The sequence below is a fragment of the Lineus longissimus genome, chromosome 6, assembly GCF_910592395.1.
Source record: "Lineus longissimus chromosome 6, tnLinLong1.2, whole genome shotgun sequence".
NCBI lineage: Eukaryota > Metazoa > Nemertea > Pilidiophora > Heteronemertea > Lineidae > Lineus > Lineus longissimus.
In genome coordinates this window covers 6001259-6026504 of record NC_088313.1, presented here as the reverse complement: position 1 = coordinate 6026504, position 25246 = coordinate 6001259, and the positions used below count along the sequence as shown (strand labels likewise).

The following is a 25246-nucleotide window of genomic DNA, read 5'->3' as shown; positions in this document are numbered from 1 at the left end:
GGATTACTGTACAGGCGCATTGAATATCTATAGGCCTAGGCCTATTTTATATATCGCACCCTAGGAATCGGGGAGGGTACTGGGCCTTTCTCGTATATTGGCAGGGTATTGTTTATTTACAAGCGAAACAGTGTGGTAACGATTATCTCTTTTAAAATACTCTAGTTTCTCACTTTGAACGTTCAGCCAGACCTTTTCTTTAATCTTCTTAGTGCAAATTTCTAGGCCCGTAATGGGGGACATTTTAGGCCCACATATTGCCATTGATGATGCTGGTCAATCAATCAAGAAACTTACTTCCGTCGTGACCCGTCAAAAATGAACACATACACTGGCTTATTGGATTGTACAGTGGACGGTGGGCGTGCGAAACCCGAGTATACTGTGGCCTTTAGAAAGGCCATTATATCGCACTGTGGGAATCGGGGAGGGTATTGGCCCTTTTTCTCATATATTATTGGTAGTAGGGTATTGGCATTGTATTTTTGTGCATTATGTATTATTTGTTTAGTGTATTATCTGTGTCATTGATCTCATTTTAGGAGGTTTTATTAAATAAATTGGTTATTTACAAGCGAAAATATGTGGTAACGATTATCTCTTTTAAAATATATTGTGGCCTTAGAAAGGCCGTTGTTAAGTTGTCGAATGCACAAAAGTGTTTACTTCTTGGCGCTTCCAGACTTCTTGGGGAGAAGGACAGCCTGGATGTTTGGCAACACACCACCTTGGGCGATGGTGACACCGGAGAGAAGCTTGTTCAACTCTTCGTCATTACGGATGGCGAGTTGGAGATGTCTAGGGATGATCCTGGATTTCTTATTGTCCACGGGCTGCATTGCCTGCCAACTCGAGGACCTCGGCTGCCAAATATTCCATGACGGCTGCAAGATATACTGGCGCTCCAGCTCCGATACGCTCGGCATAGTTTCCCTTCCTCAACAGACGGTGGATACGACCAACTGGGACTGAAGTCCGGCCCTTGAACTCCTGCTCTTTGCCTTTCCTTTTGTCTTTCCTCCCTTTCCTCGTCCAGACATGATGATGGTTTAGTATGTTGCTCGGCAGAAACAAATACAATAAAGCCAAAACTGGCTTTCAAAGTATTTATATTCGGAAAAGGCTCCTGATGTCGATTTAGTGTAGTTTCAAGTGTTGCCGAATTGGTGAGTTTCAAGGTGCCCGGCGCGGCGCTATACACCAGAGAGGTAGCGTAGTGGAGTGTCAGTAGTGGAGTACAATGATTCGTATGCAAATTTGATATGCAAATTTACGGACGCGTAAAAATCGACATCAGGATCCGCCGCCGCCATATAAATTTGAAAAATTTCAAACCGCATTATTCGTCACTGATTCATCATGGCACCAAAAGTATCGAGCAAGGGAAGCAAGAAGACGGCCTCTAAGGCCAAGGCCCAGCGATCTGGGGACAAGAAGCGAAGGAGGAGGAGGAAAGAGAGCTACAGCATCTACATCTACAAAGTGCTAAAGCAAGTTCACCCCGACACCGGTATCTCGAGCAAGGCGATGTCGATCATGAACAGTTTCGTGAATGATATCTTTGAGAGAATTGCAGCCGAGGCATCCCGCCTGACTCACTACAACAAGAAGTCGACCATCACGAGTCGGGAAATCCAGACAGCTGTCCGTCTTCTGTTGCCAGGAGAGCTCGCTAAGCACGCTGTCAGCGAGGGTACCAAGGCCGTCACCAAGTACACCAGCTCCAAGTAAGCTGCCAAAACCCAGTGTTTTGCAAACCAACCCAACCGTCCTTCTCAGGACGCCAAAATATTTAAAAGAGATCAATCGTTTACACTTTGAATGCTTGTAAGTTGTTATGCAGTCTTGGTGTATTCCGAAAAGCGAGCGCATGCCCGGTAGCATAGATTAACGCAAATGAAAAACAATTCTGAAATGGCGCCAATACGAGAATTATGTGTCTAGCGCAGTGCGAAATAAATGAAGGAAGCGATGATTTGGTAGACAATTTTGTCACAAAACAGTCCTGTGTCCCTGGTATAAAAGTGCTAGTTGTGCCAAACTTTGGAGACGGCGTTGCCGTTTGTACGAGAGAGTGCCGAGTGTTTGAGACTTTCAATACTAGTACCATTCTATTGTCATCACCATAAGTCGCAACTCATAGACTGCGCCAATGAATAGGATGTGAGATGCATCATAGTAGCTTGGAAATATAATTATTGCACCAAAGAACAACCATCGATCGCATTCAAATGCCCCATTCGAGAAAAAAATTCGCTGTGGGTCATGCGTTTCAATACATTGTTGATGCACCGTTCAGCTCGGTCATCGACCCAATCACCTTAGATCCTATATTTTACTCAGATAGCCAACTTTACATTTGGTTTCAAACTACCATACACGTGCATCATTCATTCATTCATTCATTCATTCATTCATCCACAAACATGCACACTTATTCTTTAATCTAATAGTAATATGTAAAGAGCAAGCTCTAGTGAACTCGCACAATTGTTTGACATGGGGGAGTCCCTCAAACCTCCGTCGTTCTGACATATTTAGCCAGTACATCAGTCCCCCCAAACCCCCTCCCCGTTCTCTGAAACTGACAGCTTTTAGCCAGTACATTGGGGGGAAGCCCCCCCCCCCCCCAATAATTGCGTCACGAGGTAGGAAAACAATGGGATTCACGTCCGACGTCGTAACTGTGGTGCGGTGCGTCATGAATGCAGGATCGACCAACGCGCGGCCCATATGGAATGCGACAAAACTGTCAAAAGAAAACCGGAACCCGAAGAGTATTGTCATGGGTCTGCAACAAATTTTTTCAGACTCGACGGACATGATGGATATATGCATTTTGTTTACACTTTACATACAGTGTATAAGTAACCATGAGACTCACTACGTTGTGTGAGTTATCACAACCTCAAACATTTTTATCCAACAGCTTCCCACATATCACAAATCACAACGCCAACAGAATCATTATCTTGTTCCTCATTCATGGCCAATACCAAGTCAGCCAACCATGGACCGATCACTATTTTAACTTCAATACACAAAAAACCGATTCAACAAATTTGCCGAATTGGCCTTCGGCCCAGGTCTCCGTCAATCGGCACACTGTCAAACACACAATTCACTTCGCTGCGCTCGCTCATCAACCAAATTTACTTCACCTCACACACACTCCTTTTTTACTCGCCCAACTACTAATTTATAATCACACACATGCATCCACAGACACGTGCATCTTTTTCACATCCACCTATAAGCAGACTTTTTGCCATGTACATTTTATCTTATTCAATTTATCACAACTTCAAACATATCAAACAACTTTATGCATATTACGTGCATGTACTATCAACACCTCCAATAGATTAATCATCTTCCTCAATCTTTGCAAAATCATCAAGCAATTTGCCCATTTACGTACGCTGCACACATACCCACCCAAACCATGCACCAACACACAGTCGCAATACACAGTGTACACACTCCCAATACACAAAATCTTTTTTTTTAAACACATTGCTCACCATATCAAAGTCAACTTGAACATTTCTATCAAATCAAACTGTGCTTGTTATCGGAACACTAGGCCCGTGGTCAGGTGACAAGTTTCCGTCATACATTATATCACAGTCATAGGGACAGGTCTTTTCACAGCCAGGAATTTATTTAAACTTCTTCCATCATCTTATGTAACCGGTAAATAAGCTTTCTCCGCACCAATGTGGGCTTCCTGCTGATGAGACAAATTCATGCATGCAAGATACCTCATGGCCTGTAAAGCCATTTTGCTTCGAAGGCTCTAGTCTCGACCTCTACTTCGTATTGGAAACCTGAATTGACTGGCATCTGCACCAACTTGATAGAATATTGACTAATATGTGTATTAAATAACTTAGAATATTTCAGCCCTGGCTATTGGAGTAGATTTTACTATGGAGGATTTCAAGTTATACTGTATATTGTATGGACGCTGGTAAAAGTGGAAAAGAGACCCGGGAAGATTGTGTGTTTTTGTCCATGTGGTGTTTTTATTTTATTTAAGTTTTGACAGTGTTGTACCTATTGTTTTAACACTGTTAACTTTCTTATGATTTTTTAATAGTAGCCTTATTTGTTTTGTTTGTTTTGTTTGTTTTTAGTGATTATGGTAATGATTATGCAAAAAAGACAATTTAAATCGTTGCCATGCCTCCTCATTTGATTGGGAAAGGTTAGGCACGTAATTTATCGAGCCGAACATTCAGATTTGCACCCATTTGTAACGAGCTTTCTAATTGGTCTAGACTGTCCAATTGCTCCGACGTGTTGACATAAAGCACAATTGTTCTGGAAGTTGCTCATTCTGCTAGTTTTCATCGAACCGACGAGAATAGAATATGTCTGGACGTGGTAAAGGAGGAAAGGGACTTGGAAAGGGAGGCGCCAAACGTCACAGGAAGGTACTTCGTGACAACATCCAGGGTATCACCAAACCAGCTATCCGTCGTCTTGCTCGCCGAGGTGGTGTCAAGCGTATCTCCGGCCTGATCTACGAGGAAACCCGAGGAGTTCTCAAAGTATTCCTCGAGAATGTCATCCGAGATGCGGTTACCTACACCGAGCATGCCAAGAGGAAGACCGTCACAGCCATGGATGTCGTCTATGCTTTGAAACGCCAGGGACGTACCCTCTACGGATTCGGTGGTTAAGCGTCTTGCTTCTTGTGGACCTCTGGTCCCAAACCCACGGCCCTTATTAGGGCCACAAAATATTTAAAAAGAGATCACTCGTACATAATGTATCGCTTGTTGTGTTATGATGTGTCCAGCATAATATGACCGAATACTAGTGCAGTTTTTAGTAACGTTCGTAGGCGGGCCGCAATAGTCATTGGTCGGCATAATGATATTAATGATAGTAAGTTGTGTGAAAGTAAGACAGATGCGTATTTGCATGCAGACCTCTTGTGAATAGACTATATATGTACATGTATCTATCTACACACGTGTCGATGAAATATTAGAATATCCGACCTCCCCAACCAACTCCCGACGGTATAGAAAAAAAGCACGAAGTAGGAGAACATGCATCAAAAAGATTTCAACATCAGGCCTACCCATCGCCCTCAATACTCTTCTCTCCATAAAACCGTCAGCTAGTAAAAGGCCTATGCTATAGATAGCCACATTTCTTGACACCACAGAAACAAATGCATTGCCACCATTCTGGATACAACAGAATCAAATGCATTTCCACATTTCTGGATAACACAGAGACAAATGCATTGCCACATTTCTTGATGCCACAGAAACAAATGCATTGCCACCATTCTGGATACAACAGAATCAAATGCATTTCCACATTTCTGGATAACACAGAGACAAATGCATTGCCACGTTTCTGGATAACACAGAAACAAGTGCATTGCCACATCTGTGGATAACACAGAAACAAATGCATTGTCAAATTTCTGGATAACACAACATAACACAGAAACAATGCCACATTTCTGGATAACACAGAGAAAAATGCAATGAGCACACTTGTTCATTTGTTGAACGCGACCGGTTCCATGATATTAACAAGATGTCGTCAAATGATGTGTGTTCATTCCTCCTCATCTTCCCGGCCACATCTCATACAAATTATACACACAAAAGGACAACATTTTCAAAATACATGCAAAATTTAGAGCCAGCATACGGCCATATATCTCACAATGAATTCGGTACACGATGTTATGACCTGTATGCAAATGAGATGAATTTCGCGAAATTGACTAATCAGCGCGCGTACATTCACGAAAGCGCGAGTGGAGCAGCCAATGAGGCGCGTCGAATTCGGCAACGTCCTAGTATAAAGAGTATGCATAGAGGAAATCACCATTATCCTATAGTATTCATACTGTAAGTGTAAAGATGGCAAGAACCAAGCAGACCGCTCGTAAGTCAACCGGAGGAAAAGCCCCGAGGAAACAATTGGCCACCAAGGCAGCCAGGAAGAGTGCCCCAGCTACTGGTGGAGTCAAGAAGCCCCATCGTTACAGGCCAGGAACCGTCGCTCTCCGAGAGATCCGTCGTTACCAGAAGAGCACCGAACTTCTCATCAGGAAATTGCCCTTCCAGCGTCTTGTCCGTGAGATTGCCCAGGACTTCAAGACCGACCTGCGATTCCAGAGCTCGGCAGTCATGGCCCTCCAGGAGGCTAGCGAGGCCTACCTCGTCGGACTTTTCGAGGACACCAATCTCTGCGCCATCCACGCCAAACGTGTGACAATCATGCCCAAGGACATCCAGCTGGCTCGTCGTATCCGTGGAGAGAGAGCTTAAGTCAAGTTCTACTTTCAATGTAAAGAAAGGGCCCTTCTCAGGGCCAACTATATTTCAAAAGAGATCTCTTGGTCACGATTGTACAGCTTGTAAAATAATGCTCAAAATGTGTATTACTAAGTTTCGTTCCCGAAACGAATATATTGTTCCGAGTCCCCATGACAGATCCCATGTTTCTCAGTCCATTTGCATTTGGCAAATAAATATCAAAGATCCATCTCTTTGTTCAGTCTAGCGCCGATACAAAATCATAAAATCCAGGCATAACGAAGACCCGCTTTTTGAAAATCTCGACAATTTTATGCTTGTCATTTAAATGCATACCACGATGTACACGATGCCTGGCCCGAAACCATTGTATGTATGCTACATGCTGTACACTTTACGCGATAACATTTTAGATTGGGGACTAGGCTATATGGACTTATATATGCGGCTGATATGAAAATGCACTTTTTCCTGCAAAATGTATACCGGAATACGAGATGCGACAATGCAGGATTACTGTACAGGCGCATTGAATATCTATAGGCCTAGGCCTATTTTATATATCGCACCCTAGGAATCGGGGAGGGTACTGGGCCTTTCTCGTATATTGGCAGGGTATTGTTTATTTACAAGCGAAACAGTGTGGTAACGATTATCTCTTTTAAAATACTCTAGTTTCTCACTTTGAACGTTCAGCCAGACCTTTTCTTTAATCTTCTTAGTGCAAATTTCTAGGCCCGTAATGGGGGACATTTTAGGCCCACTATTGCCATTGATGATGCTGGTCAATCAATCAAGAAACTTACTTCCGTCGTGACCCGTCAAAAATGAACACATACACTGGCTTATTGGATTGTACAGTGGACGGTGGGCGTGCGAAACCCGAGTATACTGTGGCCTTTAGAAAGGCCATTATATCGCACTGTGGGAATCGGGGAGGGTATTGGCCCTTTTCTCATATATTATTGGTAGTAGGGTATTGGCATTGTATTTTTGTGCATTATGTATTATTTGTTTAGTGTATTATCTGTGTCATTGATCTCATTTTAGGAGGTTTTATTAAATAAATTGGTTATTTACAAGCGAAAATATGTGGTAACGATTATCTCTTTTAAAATATATTGTGGCCTTTAGAAAGGCCGTTGTTAAGTTGTCGAATGCACAAAAGTGTTTACTTCTTGGCGCTTCCAGACTTCTTGGGGAGAAGGACAGCCTGGATGTTTGGCAACACACCACCTTGGGCGATGGTGACACCGGAGAGAAGCTTGTTCAACTCTTCGTCATTACGGATGGCGAGTTGGAGATGTCTAGGGATGATCCTGGATTTCTTATTGTCACGGGCTGCATTGCCTGCCAACTCGAGGACCTCGGCTGCCAAATATTCCATGACGGCTGCAAGATATACTGGCGCTCCAGCTCCGATACGCTCGGCATAGTTTCCCTTCCTCAACAGACGGTGGATACGACCAACTGGGAACTGAAGTCCGGCCCTTGAACTCCTGCTCTTTGCCTTTCCTTTTGTCTTTCCTCCCTTTCCTCGTCCAGACATGATGATGGTTTAGTATGTTGCTCGGCAGAAACAAATACAATAAAGCCAAAACTGGCTTTCAAAGTATTTATATTCGGAAAAGGCTCCTGATGTCGATTTAGTGTAGTTTCAAGTGTTGCCGAATTGGTGAGTTTCAAGGTGCCCGGCGCGGCGCTATACACCAGAGAGGTAGCGTAGTGGAGTGTCAGTAGTGGAGTACAATGATTCGTATGCAAATTTGATATGCAAATTTACGGACGCGTAAAAATCGACATCAGGATCCGCCGCCGCCATATAAATTTGAAAAATTTCAAACCGCATTATTCGTCACTGATTCATCATGGCACCAAAAGTATCGAGCAAGGGAAGCAAGAAGACGGCCTCTAAGGCCAAGGCCCAGCGATCTGGGGACAAGAAGCGAAGGAGGAGGAGGAAAGAGAGCTACAGCATCTACATCTACAAAGTGCTAAAGCAAGTTCACCCCGACACCGGTATCTCGAGCAAGGCGATGTCGATCATGAACAGTTTCGTGAATGATATCTTCGAGAGAATTGCAGCCGAGGCATCCCGCCTGACTCACTACAACAAGAAGTCGACCATCACGAGTCGGGAAATCCAGACAGCTGTCCGTCTTCTGTTGCCAGGAGAGCTCGCTAAGCACGCTGTCAGCGAGGGTACCAAGGCCGTCACCAAGTACACCAGCTCCAAGTAAGCTGCCGAAACCCAGTGTTTTGCAAACCAACCCAACCGTCCTTCTCAGGACGCCAAAATATTTAAAAAGAGATCAATCGTTTACACTTTGAATGCTTGTAAGTTGTATATGCAGTCTTGGTGTATTCCGAAAAGCGAGCGCATGCCCGGTAGCATAGATTAACGCAAATGAAAAACAATTCTGAAATGGCGCCAATACGAGAATTATGTGTCTAGCGCAGTGTGAAATAAATGAAGGAAGCGATGATTTGGTAGACAATTTTGTCACAAAACAGTCCTGTGTCCTGGTATAAAAGTGCTGGTTGTGCCAAACTTTGGAGACGGCGTTGCCGTTTGTACGAGAGAGTGCCGAGTGTTTGAGACTTTCAATACTAGTACCATTCTATTGTCATCACCATAGTCGCAACTCATAAGACTGCGCCAATGAATAGGATGTGAGATGCATCATAGTAGCTTGGAAATATAATTATTGCACCAAAGAACAACCATCGATCGCATTCAAATGCCCCATTCGAGAAAAAAATTCGCTGTGGGTCATGCGTTTCAATACATTGTTGATGCACCGTTCAGCTCGGTCATCGACCCAATCACCTTAGATCCTATATTTTACTCAGACAGCCAACTTTACATTTGGTTTCAAACTACCATACACGTGCATCATTCATTCATTCATTCATTCATTCATTCATCCACAAACATGCACACTTATTCTTTAATCTAATAGTAATATGTAAAGAGCAAGCTCTAGTGAACTCGCACAACTGTTTGACATGGGGGAGTCCCTCAAACCTCCGTCCTTCTGACATATTTAGCCAGTACATCAGTCCCCCAAACCCCCTCCCCGTTCTCTGAAACTGACAGCTTTTAGCCAGTACATTGGGGGGAAGCCCCCCCCCCCCCCCCCAATAATTGCGTCACGAGGTAGGAAACAATGGGATTCACGTCCGACGTCGTAACTGTGGGTGCGGTGCGTCATGAATGCAGGATCGACCAACGCGCGGCCCATATGGAATGCGACAAAACTGTCAAAAGAAAACCGGAACCCGAAGAAGTATTGTCATGGGTCTGCACAAATTTTTTCAGACTCGACGGACATGATGGATATATGCATTTTGTTTACACTTTACATACAGTGTATAAGTAACCATTAGACTCACTACGTTGTGTGAGTTATCACAACCTCAAACATTTTTATCCAACAACTTCCCACATATCACAAATCACAACGCCAACAGAATCATTATCTTGTTCCTCATTCATGGCCAATACCAAGTCAGCCAACCATGGACCGATCACTATTTTAACTTCAATACACAAAAAACCGAGTCAACAAATTTGCCGAATTGGCCTTCGGCCCAGGTCTCCGTCAATCGGCACACTGTCAAACACACAATTCACCTCGCTGCGCTCGCTCATCAACCAAATTTACTTCACCTCACACACACTCCTTTTTTTACTCGCCCAACTACTAATTTATAATCACACACATTCATCCACAGACACGTGCATCTTTTTCACATCCACCTATAAGCAGACTTTTTGCCATGTACATTTTATCTTATTCAATTTATCACAACTTCAAACATATCAAACAACTTTATGCATATTACGTGCATGTACTATCAACACCTCCAATAGATTAATCATCTTCCTCATTCTTTGCAAAATCATCAAGCAATTTGCCCATTTACGTACGCTGCACACATACCCACCCAAACCATGCACCAACACACAGTCGCAATACACAGTGTACACACTCCCAATACACAAAATCTTTTTTTTTTAAACACATTGCTCACCATATCAAAGTCAACTTGAACATTTCTATCAAATCAAACTGTGCTTGTTATCGGAACACTAGGCCCGTGGTCAGGTGATAAGTTTCCGTCATACATTATATCACAGTCATAGGGACAAGTCTTTTCACAGCCAGGAATTTATTTAAACTTCTTCCATCATCTTATGTAACCGGTAAATAAGCTTTCTCCGCACCAATGTGGGCTTCCTGCTGATGAGACAAATTCATGCATGCAAGATACCTCATGGCCTGTAAAGCCATTTTGCTTCGAAGGTTCTAGTCTCGACCTCTACTTCGTATTGGAAACCTGAATTGACTGGCATCTGCACCAACTTGATAGAATATTGACTACTATGTGTATTAAATAACTTAGAATATTTCAGCCCTGGCTATTGGAGTAGATTTTACTATGGAGGATTTCAAGTTATACTGTATATTGTATGGACGCTGGTAAAAGTGGAAAAGAGACACGGGATGATTGTGTGTTTTTGTCTATGTGGTGTTTTTATTTTATTTAAGTTTTGACAGTGTTGTACCTATTGTTTAACAATGTTAACTTTCTTATGATTTTTTAATAGTAGCCTTATTTGTTTTTTTTTGTTTTTAGTGATTATGGTAATGATTATGCAAAAAAAGACAATTTAAATCGTTGCCATGCCTCCTCATTTGAATGGGAAAGGTTAGGCACGTAATTTATCGAGCCGAACATTCAGATTTGCACCCATTTGTAACGAGCTTTCTAATTGGTCTAGACTGTCCAATTGCTCCGACGTGTTGACAAAAAGCACAATTGTTCTGGCAGTTGCTCATTCTGCTAGTTTTCATCGAACCGACGAGAATAGAATATGTCTGGACGTGGTAAAGGAGGAAAGGGACTTGGAAAGGGAGGCGCCAAACGTCACAGGAAGGTACTTCGTGACAACATCCAGGGTATCACCAAACCAGCTATCCGTCGTCTTGCTCGCCGAGGTGGTGTCAAGCGTATCTCCGGCCTGATCTACGAGGAAACCCGAGGAGTTCTCAAAGTATTCCTCGAGAATGTCATCCGAGATGCGGTTACCTACACCGAGCATGCCAAGAGGAAGACCGTCACAGCCATGGATGTCGTCTATGCTTTGAAACGCCAGGGACGTACCCTCTACGGATTCGGTGGTTAAGCGTCTTGCTTCTTGTGGACCTCTGGTCACAAACCCACGGCCCTTATTAGGGCCACAAAATATTTAAAAAGAGATCACTCGTACATAATGTATCGCTTGTTGTGTTATGATGTGTCCAGCATAATATGACCGAATACTAGTGCAGTTTTTAGTAACGTTCGTAGGCGGGCCGCAATAGTCATTGGTCGGCATAATGATATTAATGATAATAAGTTGTGTGAAAGTAAGACAGATGCGTATTTGCATGCAGACCTCTTGTGAATAGACTATATATGTATCTATCTACACACGTGTCGATGAAATATTAGAATATCCGACCTCCCCAACCAACTCCCGACGGTATAGAAAAAAAGCACGAAGTAGGAGAACATGCATCAAAAAGATTTCAACATCAGGCCTACCCATCGCCCTCAATACTCTTCTCTCCATAAAACCGTCAGCTAGCTAGTAAAAGGCCTATGCTATAGATAGCCACATTTCTTGACACCACAGAAACAAATGCATTGCCACCATTCTGGATACAACAGAATCAAATGCATTTCCACATTTCTGGATAACACAGAGACAAATGCATTGCCACATTTCTTGATGCCACAGAAACAAATGCATTGCCACATTTCTGAATAACACAGAAACAAATGCATTGCCACGTTTCTGGATAACACAGAAACAAATGCATTGCCACGTTTCTGGATAACACAGAAACAAGTGCATTGCCACATTTGTGGATAACACAGAAACAAATGCATTGTCAAATTTCTGGATAACACAGAAACAATGCCACATTTCTGGATAACACAGAGAAAAATGCAATGAGCACACTTGTTCATTTGTTGAACGAGATGTCGTCAAATAATGTGTGTTCATTTCTCCTCATCTTCCCGGCCACATCTCATACAAATTATACACACAAAAGGACAACATTTTCAAAATACATGCAAAATTTAGAGCCAGCATACGGCCATATATCTCACAATGAATTCTGTACACGATGTTATGACCTGTATGCAAATGAGATGAATTTCGCGAAATTGACTAATCAGCGCGCGTACATTCACGAAAGCGCGAGTAGAGCAGCCAATGAGGCGCGTCGAATTCGGCAACGTCCTAGTATAAAGAGTATGCATAGAGAAAGTCGCCATTATCCTATAGTATTCATACTGTAAGTGCAAAGATGGCAAGAACCAAGCAGACCGCTCGTAAGTCAACCGGAGGAAAAGCCCCGAGGAAACAATTGGCCACCAAGGCAGCCAGGAAGAGTGCCCCAGCTACTGGTGGAGTCAAGAAGCCCCATCGTTACAGGCCAGGAACCGTCGCTCTCCGAGAGATCCGTCGTTACCAGAAGAGCACCGAACTTCTCATCAGGAAATTGCCCTTCCAGCGTCTTGTCCGTGAGATTGCCCAGGACTTCAAGACCGACCTGCGATTCCAGAGCTCGGCAGTCATGGCCCTCCAGGAGGCTAGCGAGGCCTACCTCGTCGGACTTTTCGAGGACACCAATCTCTGCGCCATCCACGCCAAACGTGTGACAATCATGCCCAAGGACATCCAGCTGGCTCGTCGTATCCGTGGAGAGAGAGCTTAAGTCAAGTTCTACTTTCAATGTAAAGAAAGGGCCCTTCTCAGGGCCAACTATATTTCAAAAGAGATCTCTTGGTCACGATTGTACAGCTTGTAAAATAATGCTCAAAATGTGTATTACTAAGTTTCGTTCCCGAAACGAATATATTGTTCCGAGTCCCCATGACAGATCCCATGTTTCTCAGTCCATTTGCATTTGGCAAATAAATATCAAAGATCCATCTCTTTGTTCAGTCTAGCGCCGATACAAAATCATAAAATCCAGGCATAACGAAGACCCGCTTTTTGAAAATCTCGACAATTTTATGCTTGCCATTTAAATGCATACCACGATGTACACGATGCCTGGCCCGAAACCATTGTATGTATGCTACATGCTGTACACTTTACGCGATAACATTTTAGATTGGGGACTAGGCTATATGGACTTATATATGCGGCTGATATGGAAATGCACTTTTTCATGCAAAATGTATACAATGCAGCATTACTGTACAGGCGCATTGAATATCTATAGGCCTAGGCCTATTTTATATATCGCACCCTAGGAATCGGGGAGGGTATTGGGCCTTTCTCGTATATTGGCAGGGTATTGTTTATTTACAAGCGAAACAGTGTGGTAACGATTATCTCTTTTAAAATACTCTAGTTTCTCACTTTGAACGTTCAGCCAGACCTTTTCTTTAATCTTAGTGCAAATTTCTAGGCCCGTAATGGGGGAAATTTTAGGCCCACTATTGCCATTGATGATGCTGGTCAATCAATCAAGAAACTTACTTCCGTCGTGAACCGTCAAAAATGAACACATACACTGGCTTATTGGATTGTACAGTGGACGGTGGGCGTGCGAAACCCGAGTATACTGTGGCCTTTAGAAAGGCCATTATATCGCACTGTGGGAATCGGGGAGGGTATTGGCCCTTTTCTCATATATTATTGGTAGTAGGGTATTGGCATTGTATTTTTTGTGCATTATGTATTATTTGTTTAGTGTATTATCTGTGTCATTGATGTATTTAATTTGAATATACTTCTCATTTTAGGAGGTTTTATTAAATAAATTGGTTATTTACAAGCGAAAATATGTGGTAACGATTATCTCTTTTAAAATATATTGTGGCCTTTAGAAAGGCCGTTGTTAAGTTGTCGAATGCACAAAAGTGTTTACTTCTTGGCGCTTCCAGACTTCTTGGGGAGAAGGACAGCCTGGATGTTTGGCAACACACCACCTTGGGCGATGGTGACACCGGAGAGAAGCTTGTTCAACTCTTCGTCATTACGGATGGCGAGTTGGAGATGTCTAGGGATGATCCTGGATTTCTTATTGTCACGGGCTGCATTGCCTGCCAACTCGAGGACCTCGGCTGCCAAATATTCCATGACGGCTGCAAGATATACTGGCGCTCCAGCTCCGATACGCTCGGCATAGTTTCCCTTCCTCAACAGACGGTGGATACGACCAACTGGGAACTGAAGTCCGGCCCTTGAACTCCTGCTCTTTGCCTTTCCTTTTGTCTTTCCTCCCTTTCCTCGTCCAGACATGATGATGGTTTAGTATGTTGCTCGGCAGAAACAAATACAATAAAGCCAAAACTGGCTTTCAAAGTATTTATATTCGGAAAAGGCTCCTGATGTCGATTTAGTGTAGTTTCAAGTGTTGCCGAATTGGTGAGTTTCAAGGTGCCCGGCGCGGCGCTATACACCAGAGAGGTAGCGTAGTGGAGTGTCAGTAGTGGAGTACAATGATTCGTATGCAAATTTGATATGCAAATTTACGGACGCGTAAAAATCGACATCAGGATCCGCCGCCGCCATATAAATTTGAAAAATTTCAAACCGCATTATTCGTCACTGATTCATCATGGCACCAAAAGTATCGAGCAAGGGAAGCAAGAAGACGGCCTCTAAGGCCAAAGCCCAGCGATCTGGGGACAAGAAGCGAAGGAGGAGGAGGAAAGAGAGCTACAGCATCTACATCTACAAAGTGCTAAAGCAAGTTCACCCCGACACCGGTATCTCGAGCAAGGCGATGTCGATCATGAACAGTTTCGTGAATGATATCTTCGAGAGAATTGCAGCCGAGGCATCCCGCCTGACTCACTACAACAAGAAGTCGACCATCACGAGTCGGGAAATCCAGACAGCTGTCCGTCTTCTGTTGCCAGGAGAGCTCGCTAAGCACGCTGTCAGCGAGGGTACCAAGGCCGTCACCAAGTACACCAGCTCCAAGTAAGCTGCCGAAACCCAGTGTTTTGCAAACCAACCCAACCGTCCTTCTCAGGACGCCAAAATATTTAAAAAGAGATCAATCGTTTACACTTTGAATGCTTGTAAGTTGTATATGCAGTCTTGGTGTATTCCGAAAAGCGAGCGCATGCCCGGTAGCATAGATTAACGCAAATGAAAAACAATTCTGAAATGGCGCCAATACGAGAATTATGTGTCTAGCGCAGTGTGAAATAAATGAAGGAAGCGATGATTTGGTAGACAATTTTGTCACAAAACAGTCCTGTGTCCTGGTATAAAAGTGCTGGTTGTGCCAAACTTTGGAGACGGCGTTGCCGTTTGTACGAGAGAGTGCCGAGTGTTTGAGACTTTCAATACTAGTACCATTCTATTGTCATCACCATAGTCGCAACTCATAAGACTGCGCCAATGAATAGGATGTGAGATGCATCATAGTAGCTTGGAAATATAATTATTGCACCAAAGAACAACCATCGATCGCATTCAAATGCCCCATTCGAGAAAAAAATTCGCTGTGGGTCATGCGTTTCAATACATTGTTGATGCAGCGTTCAGCTCGGTCATCGACCCAATCACCTTAGATCCTATATTTTACTCAGACAGCCAACTTTACATTTGGTTTCAAACTACCATACACGTGCATCATTCATTCATTCATTCATTCATTCATCCACAAACATGCACACTTATTCTTTAATCTAATAGTAATATGTAAAGAGCAAGCTCTAGTGAACTCGCACAACTGTTTGACATGGGGGAGTCCCTCAAACCTCCGTCCTTCTGACATATTTAGCCAGTACATCAGTCCCCCAAACCCCCTCCCCGTTCTCTGAAACTGACAGCTTTTAGCCAGTACATTGGGGGGAAGCCCCCCCCCCCCAATAATTGCGTCACGAGGTAGGAAACAATGGGATTCACGTCCGACGTCGTAACTGTGGGTGCGGTGCGTCATGAATGCAGGATCGACCAACGCGCGGCCCATATGGAATGCGACAAAACTGTCAAAAGAAAACCGGAACCCGAAGAAGTATTGTCATGGGTCTGCACAAATTTTTTCAGACTCGACGGACATGATGGATATATGCATTTTGTTTACACTTTACATACAGTGTATAAGTAACCATTAGACTCACTACGTTGTGTGAGTTATCACAACCTCAAACATTTTTATCCAACAACTTCCCACATATCACAAATCACAACGCCAACAGAATCATTATCTTGTTCCTCATTCATGGCCAATACCAAGTCAGCCAACCATGGACCGATCACTATTTTAACTTCAATACACAAAAAACCGAGTCAACAAATTTGCCGAATTGGCCTTCGGCCCAGGTCTCCGTCAATCGGCACACTGTCAAACACACAATTCACCTCGCTGCGCTCGCTCATCAACCAAATTTACTTCACCTCACACACACTCCTTTTTTTACTCGCCCAACTACTAATTTATAATCACACACATTCATCCACAGACACGTGCATCTTTTTCACATCCACCTATAAGCAGACTTTTTGCCATGTACATTTTATCTTATTCAATTTATCACAACTTCAAACATATCAAACAACTTTATGCATATTACGTGCATGTACTATCAACACCTCCAATAGATTAATCATCTTCCTCATTCTTTGCAAAATCATCAAGCAATTTGCCCATTTACGTACGCTGCACACATACCCACCCAAACCATGCACCAACACACAGTCGCAATACACAGTGTACACACTCCCAATACACAAAATCTTTTTTTTTTAAACACATTGCTCACCATATCAAAGTCAACTTGAACATTTCTATCAAATCAAACTGTGCTTGTTATCGGAACACTAGGCCCGTGGTCAGGTGATAAGTTTCCGTCATACATTATATCACAGTCATAGGGACAAGTCTTTTCACAGCCAGGAATTTATTTAAACTTCTTCCATCATCTTATGTAACCGGTAAATAAGCTTTCTCCGCACCAATGTGGGCTTCCTGCTGATGAGACAAATTCATGCATGCAAGATACCTCATGGCCTGTAAAGCCATTTTGCTTCGAAGGTTCTAGTCTCGACCTCTACTTCGTATTGGAAACCTGAATTGACTGGCATCTGCACCAACTTGATAGAATATTGACTACTATGTGTATTAAATAACTTAGAATATTTCAGCCCTGGCTATTGGAGTAGATTTTACTATGGAGGATTTCAAGTTATACTGTATATTGTATGGACGCTGGTAAAAGTGGAAAAGAGACACGGGAAGATTGTGTGTTTTTGTCTATGTGGTGTTTTTATTTTATTTAAGTTTTGACAGTGTTGTACCTATTGTTTAACAATGTTAACTTTCTTATGATTTTTTAATAGTAGCCTTATTTGTTTTTTTTTGTTTTTAGTGATTATGGTAATGATTATGCAAAAAAAGACAATTTAAATCGTTGCCATGCCTCCTCATTTGAATGGGAAAGGTTAGGCACGTAATTTATCGAGCCGAACATTCAGATTTGCACCCATTTGTAACGAGCTTTCTAATTGGTCTAGACTGTCCAATTGCTCCGACGTGTTGACAAAAAGCACAATTGTTCTGGCAGTTGCTCATTCTGCTAGTTTTCATCGAACCGACGAGAATAGAATATGTCTGGACGTGGTAAAGGAGGAAAGGGACTTGGAAAGGGAGGCGCCAAACGTCACAGGAAGGTACTTCGTGACAACATCCAGGGTATCACCAAACCAGCTATCCGTCGTCTTGCTCGCCGAGGTGGTGTCAAGCGTATCTCCAGGGGAAGGTATTTTAGCTTTGGAGAGGGAGTTGGACTTTTTGGGGAAGGAGAGGGACAGAGGGGTGGACATTACAAGGCGGTGGGGGGAAGTAAGAGGGGAATTGAGCAAATTGGAAATGGCAGATTTGGAGGGGGCAAAAGTGAGGGCGGGGGCAAAATTCATAGAGGAGAGGGAAGCACCGACCACTGATTTTTTCAAGGTAGAAGTGAGGACAAAGACAGTTATTGATCAGTTAAAGGATGAAAATGGAAAGGTTTTAGAAGAACAAGATGAAATTTTAAAAGAGGTACAAAGGTTTTACGAGAATTTATATAGGAAAGGTGATACGGTAAAGGTGGCTAGGGACAGGTTCGCATCAAAAATCCATAAGAAACTAACTGGGGAACAACAAAATAAATTGGAGGGTTTGTTATCTACAGGGGAGGTTTTGAGGGAATTAAAAAATATGAAGGCGGGAAAATCACCGGGGATTGATGGGTTAGGAAAAGAGTTTTATTTGTATTACTGGGAGCTATTGGGGGACGATTTGGTAGAGACTATAAATAATGTATTTTTACGGGAAAAACTGGGGGGAACGATGAAAACGGCAGTGATATCTATTTTGTTCAAAAAAGGGGATCCGAGGGATATTAAAAATTATAGACCTGTAAGTTTGCTAACGGTAGATTATAAGATTATCACCAAAGTTTTAAAGTCGAGACTGTCGGGGGTCATGGGCGACCTAGTGCACCCTGATCAGGCATGCGGAGTCCCCAAAAGATCAATCAATGATCAACTGTTCAATATTCAAACCGTCATCGAACATGCGGCGGACTCCGGGGGTGCACTGGTGGCCGTTGACCTCCGAAAAGCCTTCGATTTAGTATCTCATGAATGGCTATTTCAATGTTTAGAGACCATGAGGTTTGGCCGAAATTTTATGAGATGGATGAGGGTGCTGTATGATGCGCCGGAGAGTAGGGTGCTGGTGAATGGATTCCTGTCAGGGACATTCAGGGTGGGCAGATCAGTTAGACAGGGCTGCAGTCTGTCCCCGCTGCTGTTTGTACTCTGCCAGGAGCCGCTCGCCTGCGCCGTGCGCTCCGACGAACGGGTGCGGGGCATTAAGCTGCCTAACGTAAAACAAGAGGTTAAAAACATTGCCTTTGCGGATGATGCCACGCACCCGATTGCAGCACCCTGTATACGAGCTCTATTCTCCATATACAATGATTTCGGCCAAGCCTCGGGGTCTGATATAAATATATCAAAGACAGAAATATTATTGTTAGGCGGTTTTTCGCACCAAAACATCCCTATAGAGTACAGGAAATATATAGTGAAAATTTCAAACATTTTGGGGATACCCTGGAACAAGGCAGGGCCTTGTGGGAAGACATATTGGAAGAAAATCATGGAAAAAGTGGGGAAAACAATAAAGTTATGGGAAAATAGACACCTGTCCTTTATAGGGAAAGTTTTGGTGATAAAAACCGTCCTCGTTTCTAAATTATGGTACGGAGCGAGAATTATGAAATTGCCAATGAAATATTGTACCGGGTTTGTGAAATTATTGTTTAAATTTTTATGGTCAAACAAAATGGAATTGATTAAAAGAAGCACTATGGTGCAGGCAATTGAAGATGGAGGGGTAGGGATGCCGCATGTAGCCAGTAAATGTCGGGCCCTGTTCATGGAAAGGTTAAAAAGACTCTACCACGTACAAGACGAGGGAGTCACACAGCCATGGATAGGGTACGGCATTTACAAAGCGGGCATAACACTGCGGCATCACTGCCCCGAAATTGCCAAAAATACTTATATGCACAGAGTTATTGGTAGACACGGTGTGTGGGAAGAGGTTTTATACCAGTGTAAAGCGGCAAAGTTGGGTATGGGTAGGTCACAATGGGTTAAAATCACAGCTGCTGCTTTATATGAGAAAATTATGAAAAATGGGGTTCAAATCCCACATACCGTGTGTACCAAAATGTATAATATCAACTGGAAAAAGATATGGAAAAACATATGGCACAACAAAATTTTATATAATAATGAGAAAGAACTATTTTATAAATTTGTACACAGAGCATTACCTGTAAAATCCTTGTTTAAATATTTGCCAAATATCCAGAAGAACTGTGCGAGGTGTAAAATGCAGACGGAATCCATGAAACATGCTTTTTATGATTGCGCTACGATACAGCCTGTTTTGAACTCGTTGTCAAATTTGTCAAGAATACAAGGATGGCCAGCGCCAACCTGGGAAAATATCACATGTCCGGTTTTTGCAAATAGCAAAGGGGTAGATAAAATAGTGGGGGTTTTGGGGATTTATATTCACACGATTTGGACAGGGAGAGCCAGTCTTTGGCAGGGGAAAAATCGAAATGAGCAAAACGAATTCGACAACAGAGTTCAAAACAGACTGTAAGGGGATTCCCCACAATGTGGGAATGGTATACGATTTTAAAAATTCACGTCGTTAGCGTATCGGCTTGCTAGCCTGTCGGGAACGTGCATGATTCGGACGCGGGAGGTCCCGGGTTCGAACCTGCCATATTCCACTGTTCAATTTCCTTCAAAAATATATTTTTTTTCCCTCTTGTTTTCTTTTTCCTTCATTCTTTTTGCATTTTACATCTTGCATAGTTAGTTGTAAATATTGTAAATATATGTATATAGGGTATTAATTGAACGCACGCACAGAAATGTGAATTTTAAAACATAGTATAAAATTTTTTGGCGACTTAGATTAGCCCAGTTCCCAAGCAGGGGTCAGAATGAGACCAGATGGATGGTCTCGACCCCTTGCACTGGGCGCACATATGTATATACTTGCCATTGAGCACTATAGGCACATTGTTTTAAACATGAGTTATGAATTATGTTATTAATTTATGTTTTAAACCTTTATGTTTTATGTTATTATGTTATTATTTTATGTTAGTATGCCTTCAATTTACACTGGCACGTTTTATCCACATTGATTTAATCAGATAATTAAATGTTCCGTTTCTATTGGTGCTACAACAAAAATAATAAAATGTTAAATATCAAAATGCAATAAGTGGTGCCAATAGTTTTGAATATTCCGTACACGTATATACTTGGTGCTCACATGTTAATTAATTCTTCCATTGGTGCTAAAACAAAAAAAGTAAACAGTTAAGATTATAAAGTGAAAATTAGTTTCAATGGACATTATTTGGAAGGCGTATATGTATGTATGTTTTGTAAATACTAAGTCTGGGTTCACAGAGAGCGTAAGGGGAGTACTGTGGGGACGGCGGCGGGCCGTTTCGGTGCCGGGGTCGGCGACACAAAGTATGACGTCGGTCTGGGCATCGGGACGGTTCGGGGGCGGCTTCGCAGTAGTCCCCCAATTCCATATGGAGTACTGTGGGATCGACGGGGCCGTCGCGACGCCGAGTGCTGTCTCGCCAATAGGGCTTTCAGCACGGGCGTCGGGACGGCACCGGACGGGCTCACAGTAAAATAATGAAAAATTTTAAACAAATAGATACATCCTTTGTAAAACCCCTGTATACAGTAATTGTAAATGAATAATTGTATATGCCCGTTTGGATACGTGAAATAAAAGATACCCACTGCGGGTTTATGCTGCAAAAAAAAAAAAAAAAGAATATGTCTGGACGTGGCCATGTCATATGCCATGTGCGCCTGGGGTCCGGCACGCATGTTCTCTCTGTATACATGCCCACACAGAATCCAATTAAAAACCACGATAAAGCTATAATCTTCTGTCAAAAGCTAAAAGAGTATGTGAGGAAATTTAGGGGGGAACAGTGGATTTTAGGGGGGGACTTTAATTTTGCTTCGGGAAGGAACGATAGAGGGACGGGGACTTTGTTACCAGGGGACATCTTGTATAAAAAGCTTTGGCAGGAGATTATAGATTTATTAAATATTAAAGATGCATTTAGGGATTTAAATCCCACGGTAGATAGTTTCACTTTTTATAGAGGCCAAACTAGGTCCAGAATTGACCGTATTTATACGAATTTAAAGGTAGGTAAGGTAGATCATGTCCCACTGGTTTTTACAGACCATTACGGTGTGTTGGGTGCGGTAGAAAGTACAGGGAAGAAGAAAATGGGAAAGGGATTTTGGAAAATTAATAATAGCCTATTAGGGGAAGAGGGGACAGTAAGGGAGGTAACACAGTTTTGGAAGGGTTGGCAAAAAAGGAAGGGAAATTTTGGGTGTCCAATAGAGTGGTGGGAGAAGGGGAAACAAAAGTTACAGGGGATCTTCAAAAGGAATGGTAAGAGGGTGAACAGGGAGAGAGGGGAAGGTATTTTAGCTTTGGAGAGGGAGTTGGACTTTTTGGGGAAGGAGAGGGACAGAGGGGTGGACATTACAAGGCGGTGGGGGGAAGTAAGAGGGGAATTGAGCAAATTGGAAATGGCAGATTTGGAGGGGGCAAAAGTGAGGGCGGGGGCAAAATTCATAGAGGAGAGGGAAGCACCGACCACTGATTTTTTCAAGGTAGAAGTGAGGACAAAGACAGTTATTGATCAGTTAAAGGATGAAAATGGAAAGGTTTTAGAAGAACAAGATGAAATTTTAAAAGAGGTACAAAGGTTTTACGAGAATTTATATAGGAAAGGTGATACGGTAAAGGTGGCTAGGGACAGGTTCGCATCAAAAATCCATAAGAAACTAACTGGGGAACAACAAAATAAATTGGAGGGTTTGTTATCTACAGGGGAGGTTTTGAGGGAATTAAAAAATATGAAGGCGGGAAAATCACCGGGGATTGATGGGTTAGGAAAAGAGTTTTATTTGTATTACTGGGAGCTATTGGGGGACGATTTGGTAGAGACTATAAATAATGTATTTTTACGGGAAAAACTGGGGGGAACGATGAAAACGGCAGTGATATCTATTTTGTTCAAAAAGGGGATCCGAGGGATATTAAAAATTATAGACCTGTAAGTTTGCTAACGGTAGATTATAAGATTATCACCAAAGTTTTAAAGTCGAGACTGTCGGGGGTCATGGGCGACCTAGTGCACCCTGATCAGGCATGCGGAGTCCCCAAAAGATCAATCAATGATCAACTGTTCAATATTCAAACCGTCATCGAACATGCGGCGGACTCCGGGGGTGCACTGGTGGCCGTTGACCTCCGAAAAGCCTTCGATTTAGTATCTCATGAATGGCTATTTCAATGTTTAGAGACCATGAGGTTTGGCCGAAATTTTATGAGATGGATGAGGGTGCTGTATGATGCGCCGGAGAGTAGGGTGCTGGTGAATGGATTCCTGTCAGGGACATTCAGGGTGGGCAGATCAGTTAGACAGGGCTGCAGTCTGTCCCCGCTGCTGTTTGTACTCTGCCAGGAGCCGCTCGCCTGCGCCGTGCGCTCTGACGAACGGGTGCGGGGCATTAAGCTGCCTAACGTAAAACAAGAGGTTAAAAACATTGCCTTTGCGGATGATGCCACGCACCCGATTGCAGCACCCTGTATACGAGCTCTATTCTCCATATACAATGATTTCGGCCAAGCCTCGGGGTCTGATATAAATATATCAAAGACAGAAATATTATTGTTAGGCGGTTTTTCGCACCAAAACATCCCTATAGAGTACAGGAAATATATAGTGAAAATTTCAAACATTTTGGGGATACCCTGGAACAAGGCAGGGCCTTGTGGGAAGACATATTGGAAGAAAATCATGGAAAAAGTGGGGAAAACAATAAAGTTATGGGAAAATAGACACCTGTCCTTTATAGGGAAAGTTTTGGTGATAAAAACCGTCCTCGTTTCTAAATTATGGTACGGAGCGAGAATTATGAAATTGCCAATGAAATATTGTACCGGGTTTGTGAAATTATTGTTTAAATTTTTATGGTCAAACAAAATGGAATTGATTAAAAGAAGCACTATGGTGCAGGCAATTGAAGATGGAGGGGTAGGGATGCCGCATGTAGCCAGTAAATGTCGGGCCCTGTTCATGGAAAGGTTAAAAAGACTCTACCACGTACAAGACGAGGGGGTCACACAGCCATGGATAGGGTACGGCATTTACAAAGCGGGCATAACACTGCGGCATCACTGCCCCGAAATTGCCAAAAATACTTATATGCACAGAGTTATTGGTAGACACGGTGTGTGGGAAGAGGTTTTATACCAGTGTAAAGCGGCAAAGTTGGGTATGGGTAGGTCACAATGGGTTAAAATCACAGCTGCTGCTTTATATGAGAAAATTATGAAAAATGGGGTTCAAATCCCACATACCGTGTGTACCAAAATGTATAATATCAACTGGAAAAAGATATGGAAAAACATATGGCACAACAAAATTTTATATAATAATGAGAAAGAACTATTTTATAAATTTGTACACAGAGCATTACCTGTAAAATCCTTGTTTAAATATTTGCCAAATATCCAGAAGAACTGTGCGAGGTGTAAAATGCAGACGGAATCCATGAAACATGCTTTTTATGATTGCGCTACGATACAGCCTGTTTTGAACTCGTTGTCAAATTTGTCAAGAATACAAGGATGACCAGCGCCAACCTGGGAAAATATCACATGTCCGGTTTTTGCAAATAGCAAAGGGGTAGATAAAATAGTGGGGGTTTTGGGGATTTATATTCACACGATTTGGACAGGGAGAGCCAGTCTTTGGCAGGGGAAAAATCGAAATGAGCAAAACGAATTCGACAACAGAGTTCAAAACAGACTGTAAGGGGATTCCCCACAATGTGGGAATGGTATACGATTTTAAAAATTCACGTCGTTAGCGTATCGGCTTGCTAGCCTGTCGGGAACGTGCATGATTCGGACGCGGGAGGTCCCGGGTTCGAACCTGCCATATTCCACTGTTCAATTTCCTTCAAAAATATATTTTTTTCCCTCTTGTTTTCTTTTTCCTTCATTCTTTTTGCATTTTACATCTTGCATAGTTAGTTGTAAATATTGTAAATATATGTATATAGGGTATTAATTGAACGCACGCACAGAAATGTGAATTTTAAAACATAGTATAAAATTTTTTGGCGACTTAGATTAGCCCAGTTCCCAAGCAGGGGTCAGAATGAGACCAGATGGATGGTCTCGACCCCTTGCACTGGGCGCACATATGTATATACTTGCCATTGAGCACTATAGGCACATAGTTTTAAACATGAGTTATGAATTATGTTA

The 25246-nt window shown here is 42.6% G+C and overlaps 6 protein-coding genes and 2 pseudogenes across 6 annotated transcripts; 5 read left to right on the top strand and 3 right to left on the bottom strand.

Annotated features, from left to right (window-relative positions):
• Positions 1–649: 649 nt before the first annotated feature.
• Positions 650–1040, bottom strand: LOC135489016 (histone H2A-like; annotated as a pseudogene).
• Positions 1041–1359: 319 nt separating this feature from the next.
• LOC135489017 (histone H2B) lies at positions 1360–1731 on the top strand. Its single transcript, XM_064774079.1, has one exon. The coding sequence runs from the start codon at positions 1360–1362 to the stop codon at positions 1729–1731; it is 372 nt and encodes a 123-aa protein (XP_064630149.1).
• Positions 1732–4363: 2632 nt separating this feature from the next.
• Positions 4364–11490, top strand: LOC135489020 (uncharacterized; annotated as a pseudogene).
• On the bottom strand, positions 7026–7865 carry LOC135489014 (histone H2A). Its single transcript, XM_064774076.1, has one exon. The coding sequence runs from the start codon at positions 7843–7845 to the stop codon at positions 7468–7470; it is 378 nt and encodes a 125-aa protein (XP_064630146.1). The 5' UTR covers positions 7846–7865; the 3' UTR covers positions 7026–7467.
• On the top strand, positions 8165–8557 carry LOC135489149 (histone H2B). Its single transcript, XM_064774356.1, has one exon. It carries the CDS (start codon positions 8165–8167, stop codon positions 8534–8536), a length of 372 nt encoding a protein of 123 aa, XP_064630426.1. The 3' UTR covers positions 8537–8557.
• Positions 11491–12664: 1174 nt separating the features above from the next.
• Positions 12665–13136, top strand: LOC135489569 (histone H3). Its single transcript, XM_064774968.1, has one exon. The coding sequence runs from the start codon at positions 12665–12667 to the stop codon at positions 13073–13075; it is 411 nt and encodes a 136-aa protein (XP_064631038.1). The 3' UTR covers positions 13076–13136.
• Positions 13137–14152: 1016 nt separating this feature from the next.
• On the bottom strand, positions 14153–14633 carry LOC135489570 (histone H2A). The gene has a single exon (XM_064774969.1). The coding sequence runs from the start codon at positions 14611–14613 to the stop codon at positions 14236–14238; it is 378 nt and encodes a 125-aa protein (XP_064631039.1). The 5' UTR covers positions 14614–14633; the 3' UTR covers positions 14153–14235.
• A 299-nt stretch (positions 14634–14932) lies between these two features.
• Positions 14933–15325, top strand: LOC135489572 (histone H2B). The gene has a single exon (XM_064774971.1). The coding sequence runs from the start codon at positions 14933–14935 to the stop codon at positions 15302–15304; it is 372 nt and encodes a 123-aa protein (XP_064631041.1). The 3' UTR covers positions 15305–15325.
• The last annotated feature ends 9921 nt before the right edge of the window (positions 15326–25246 follow it).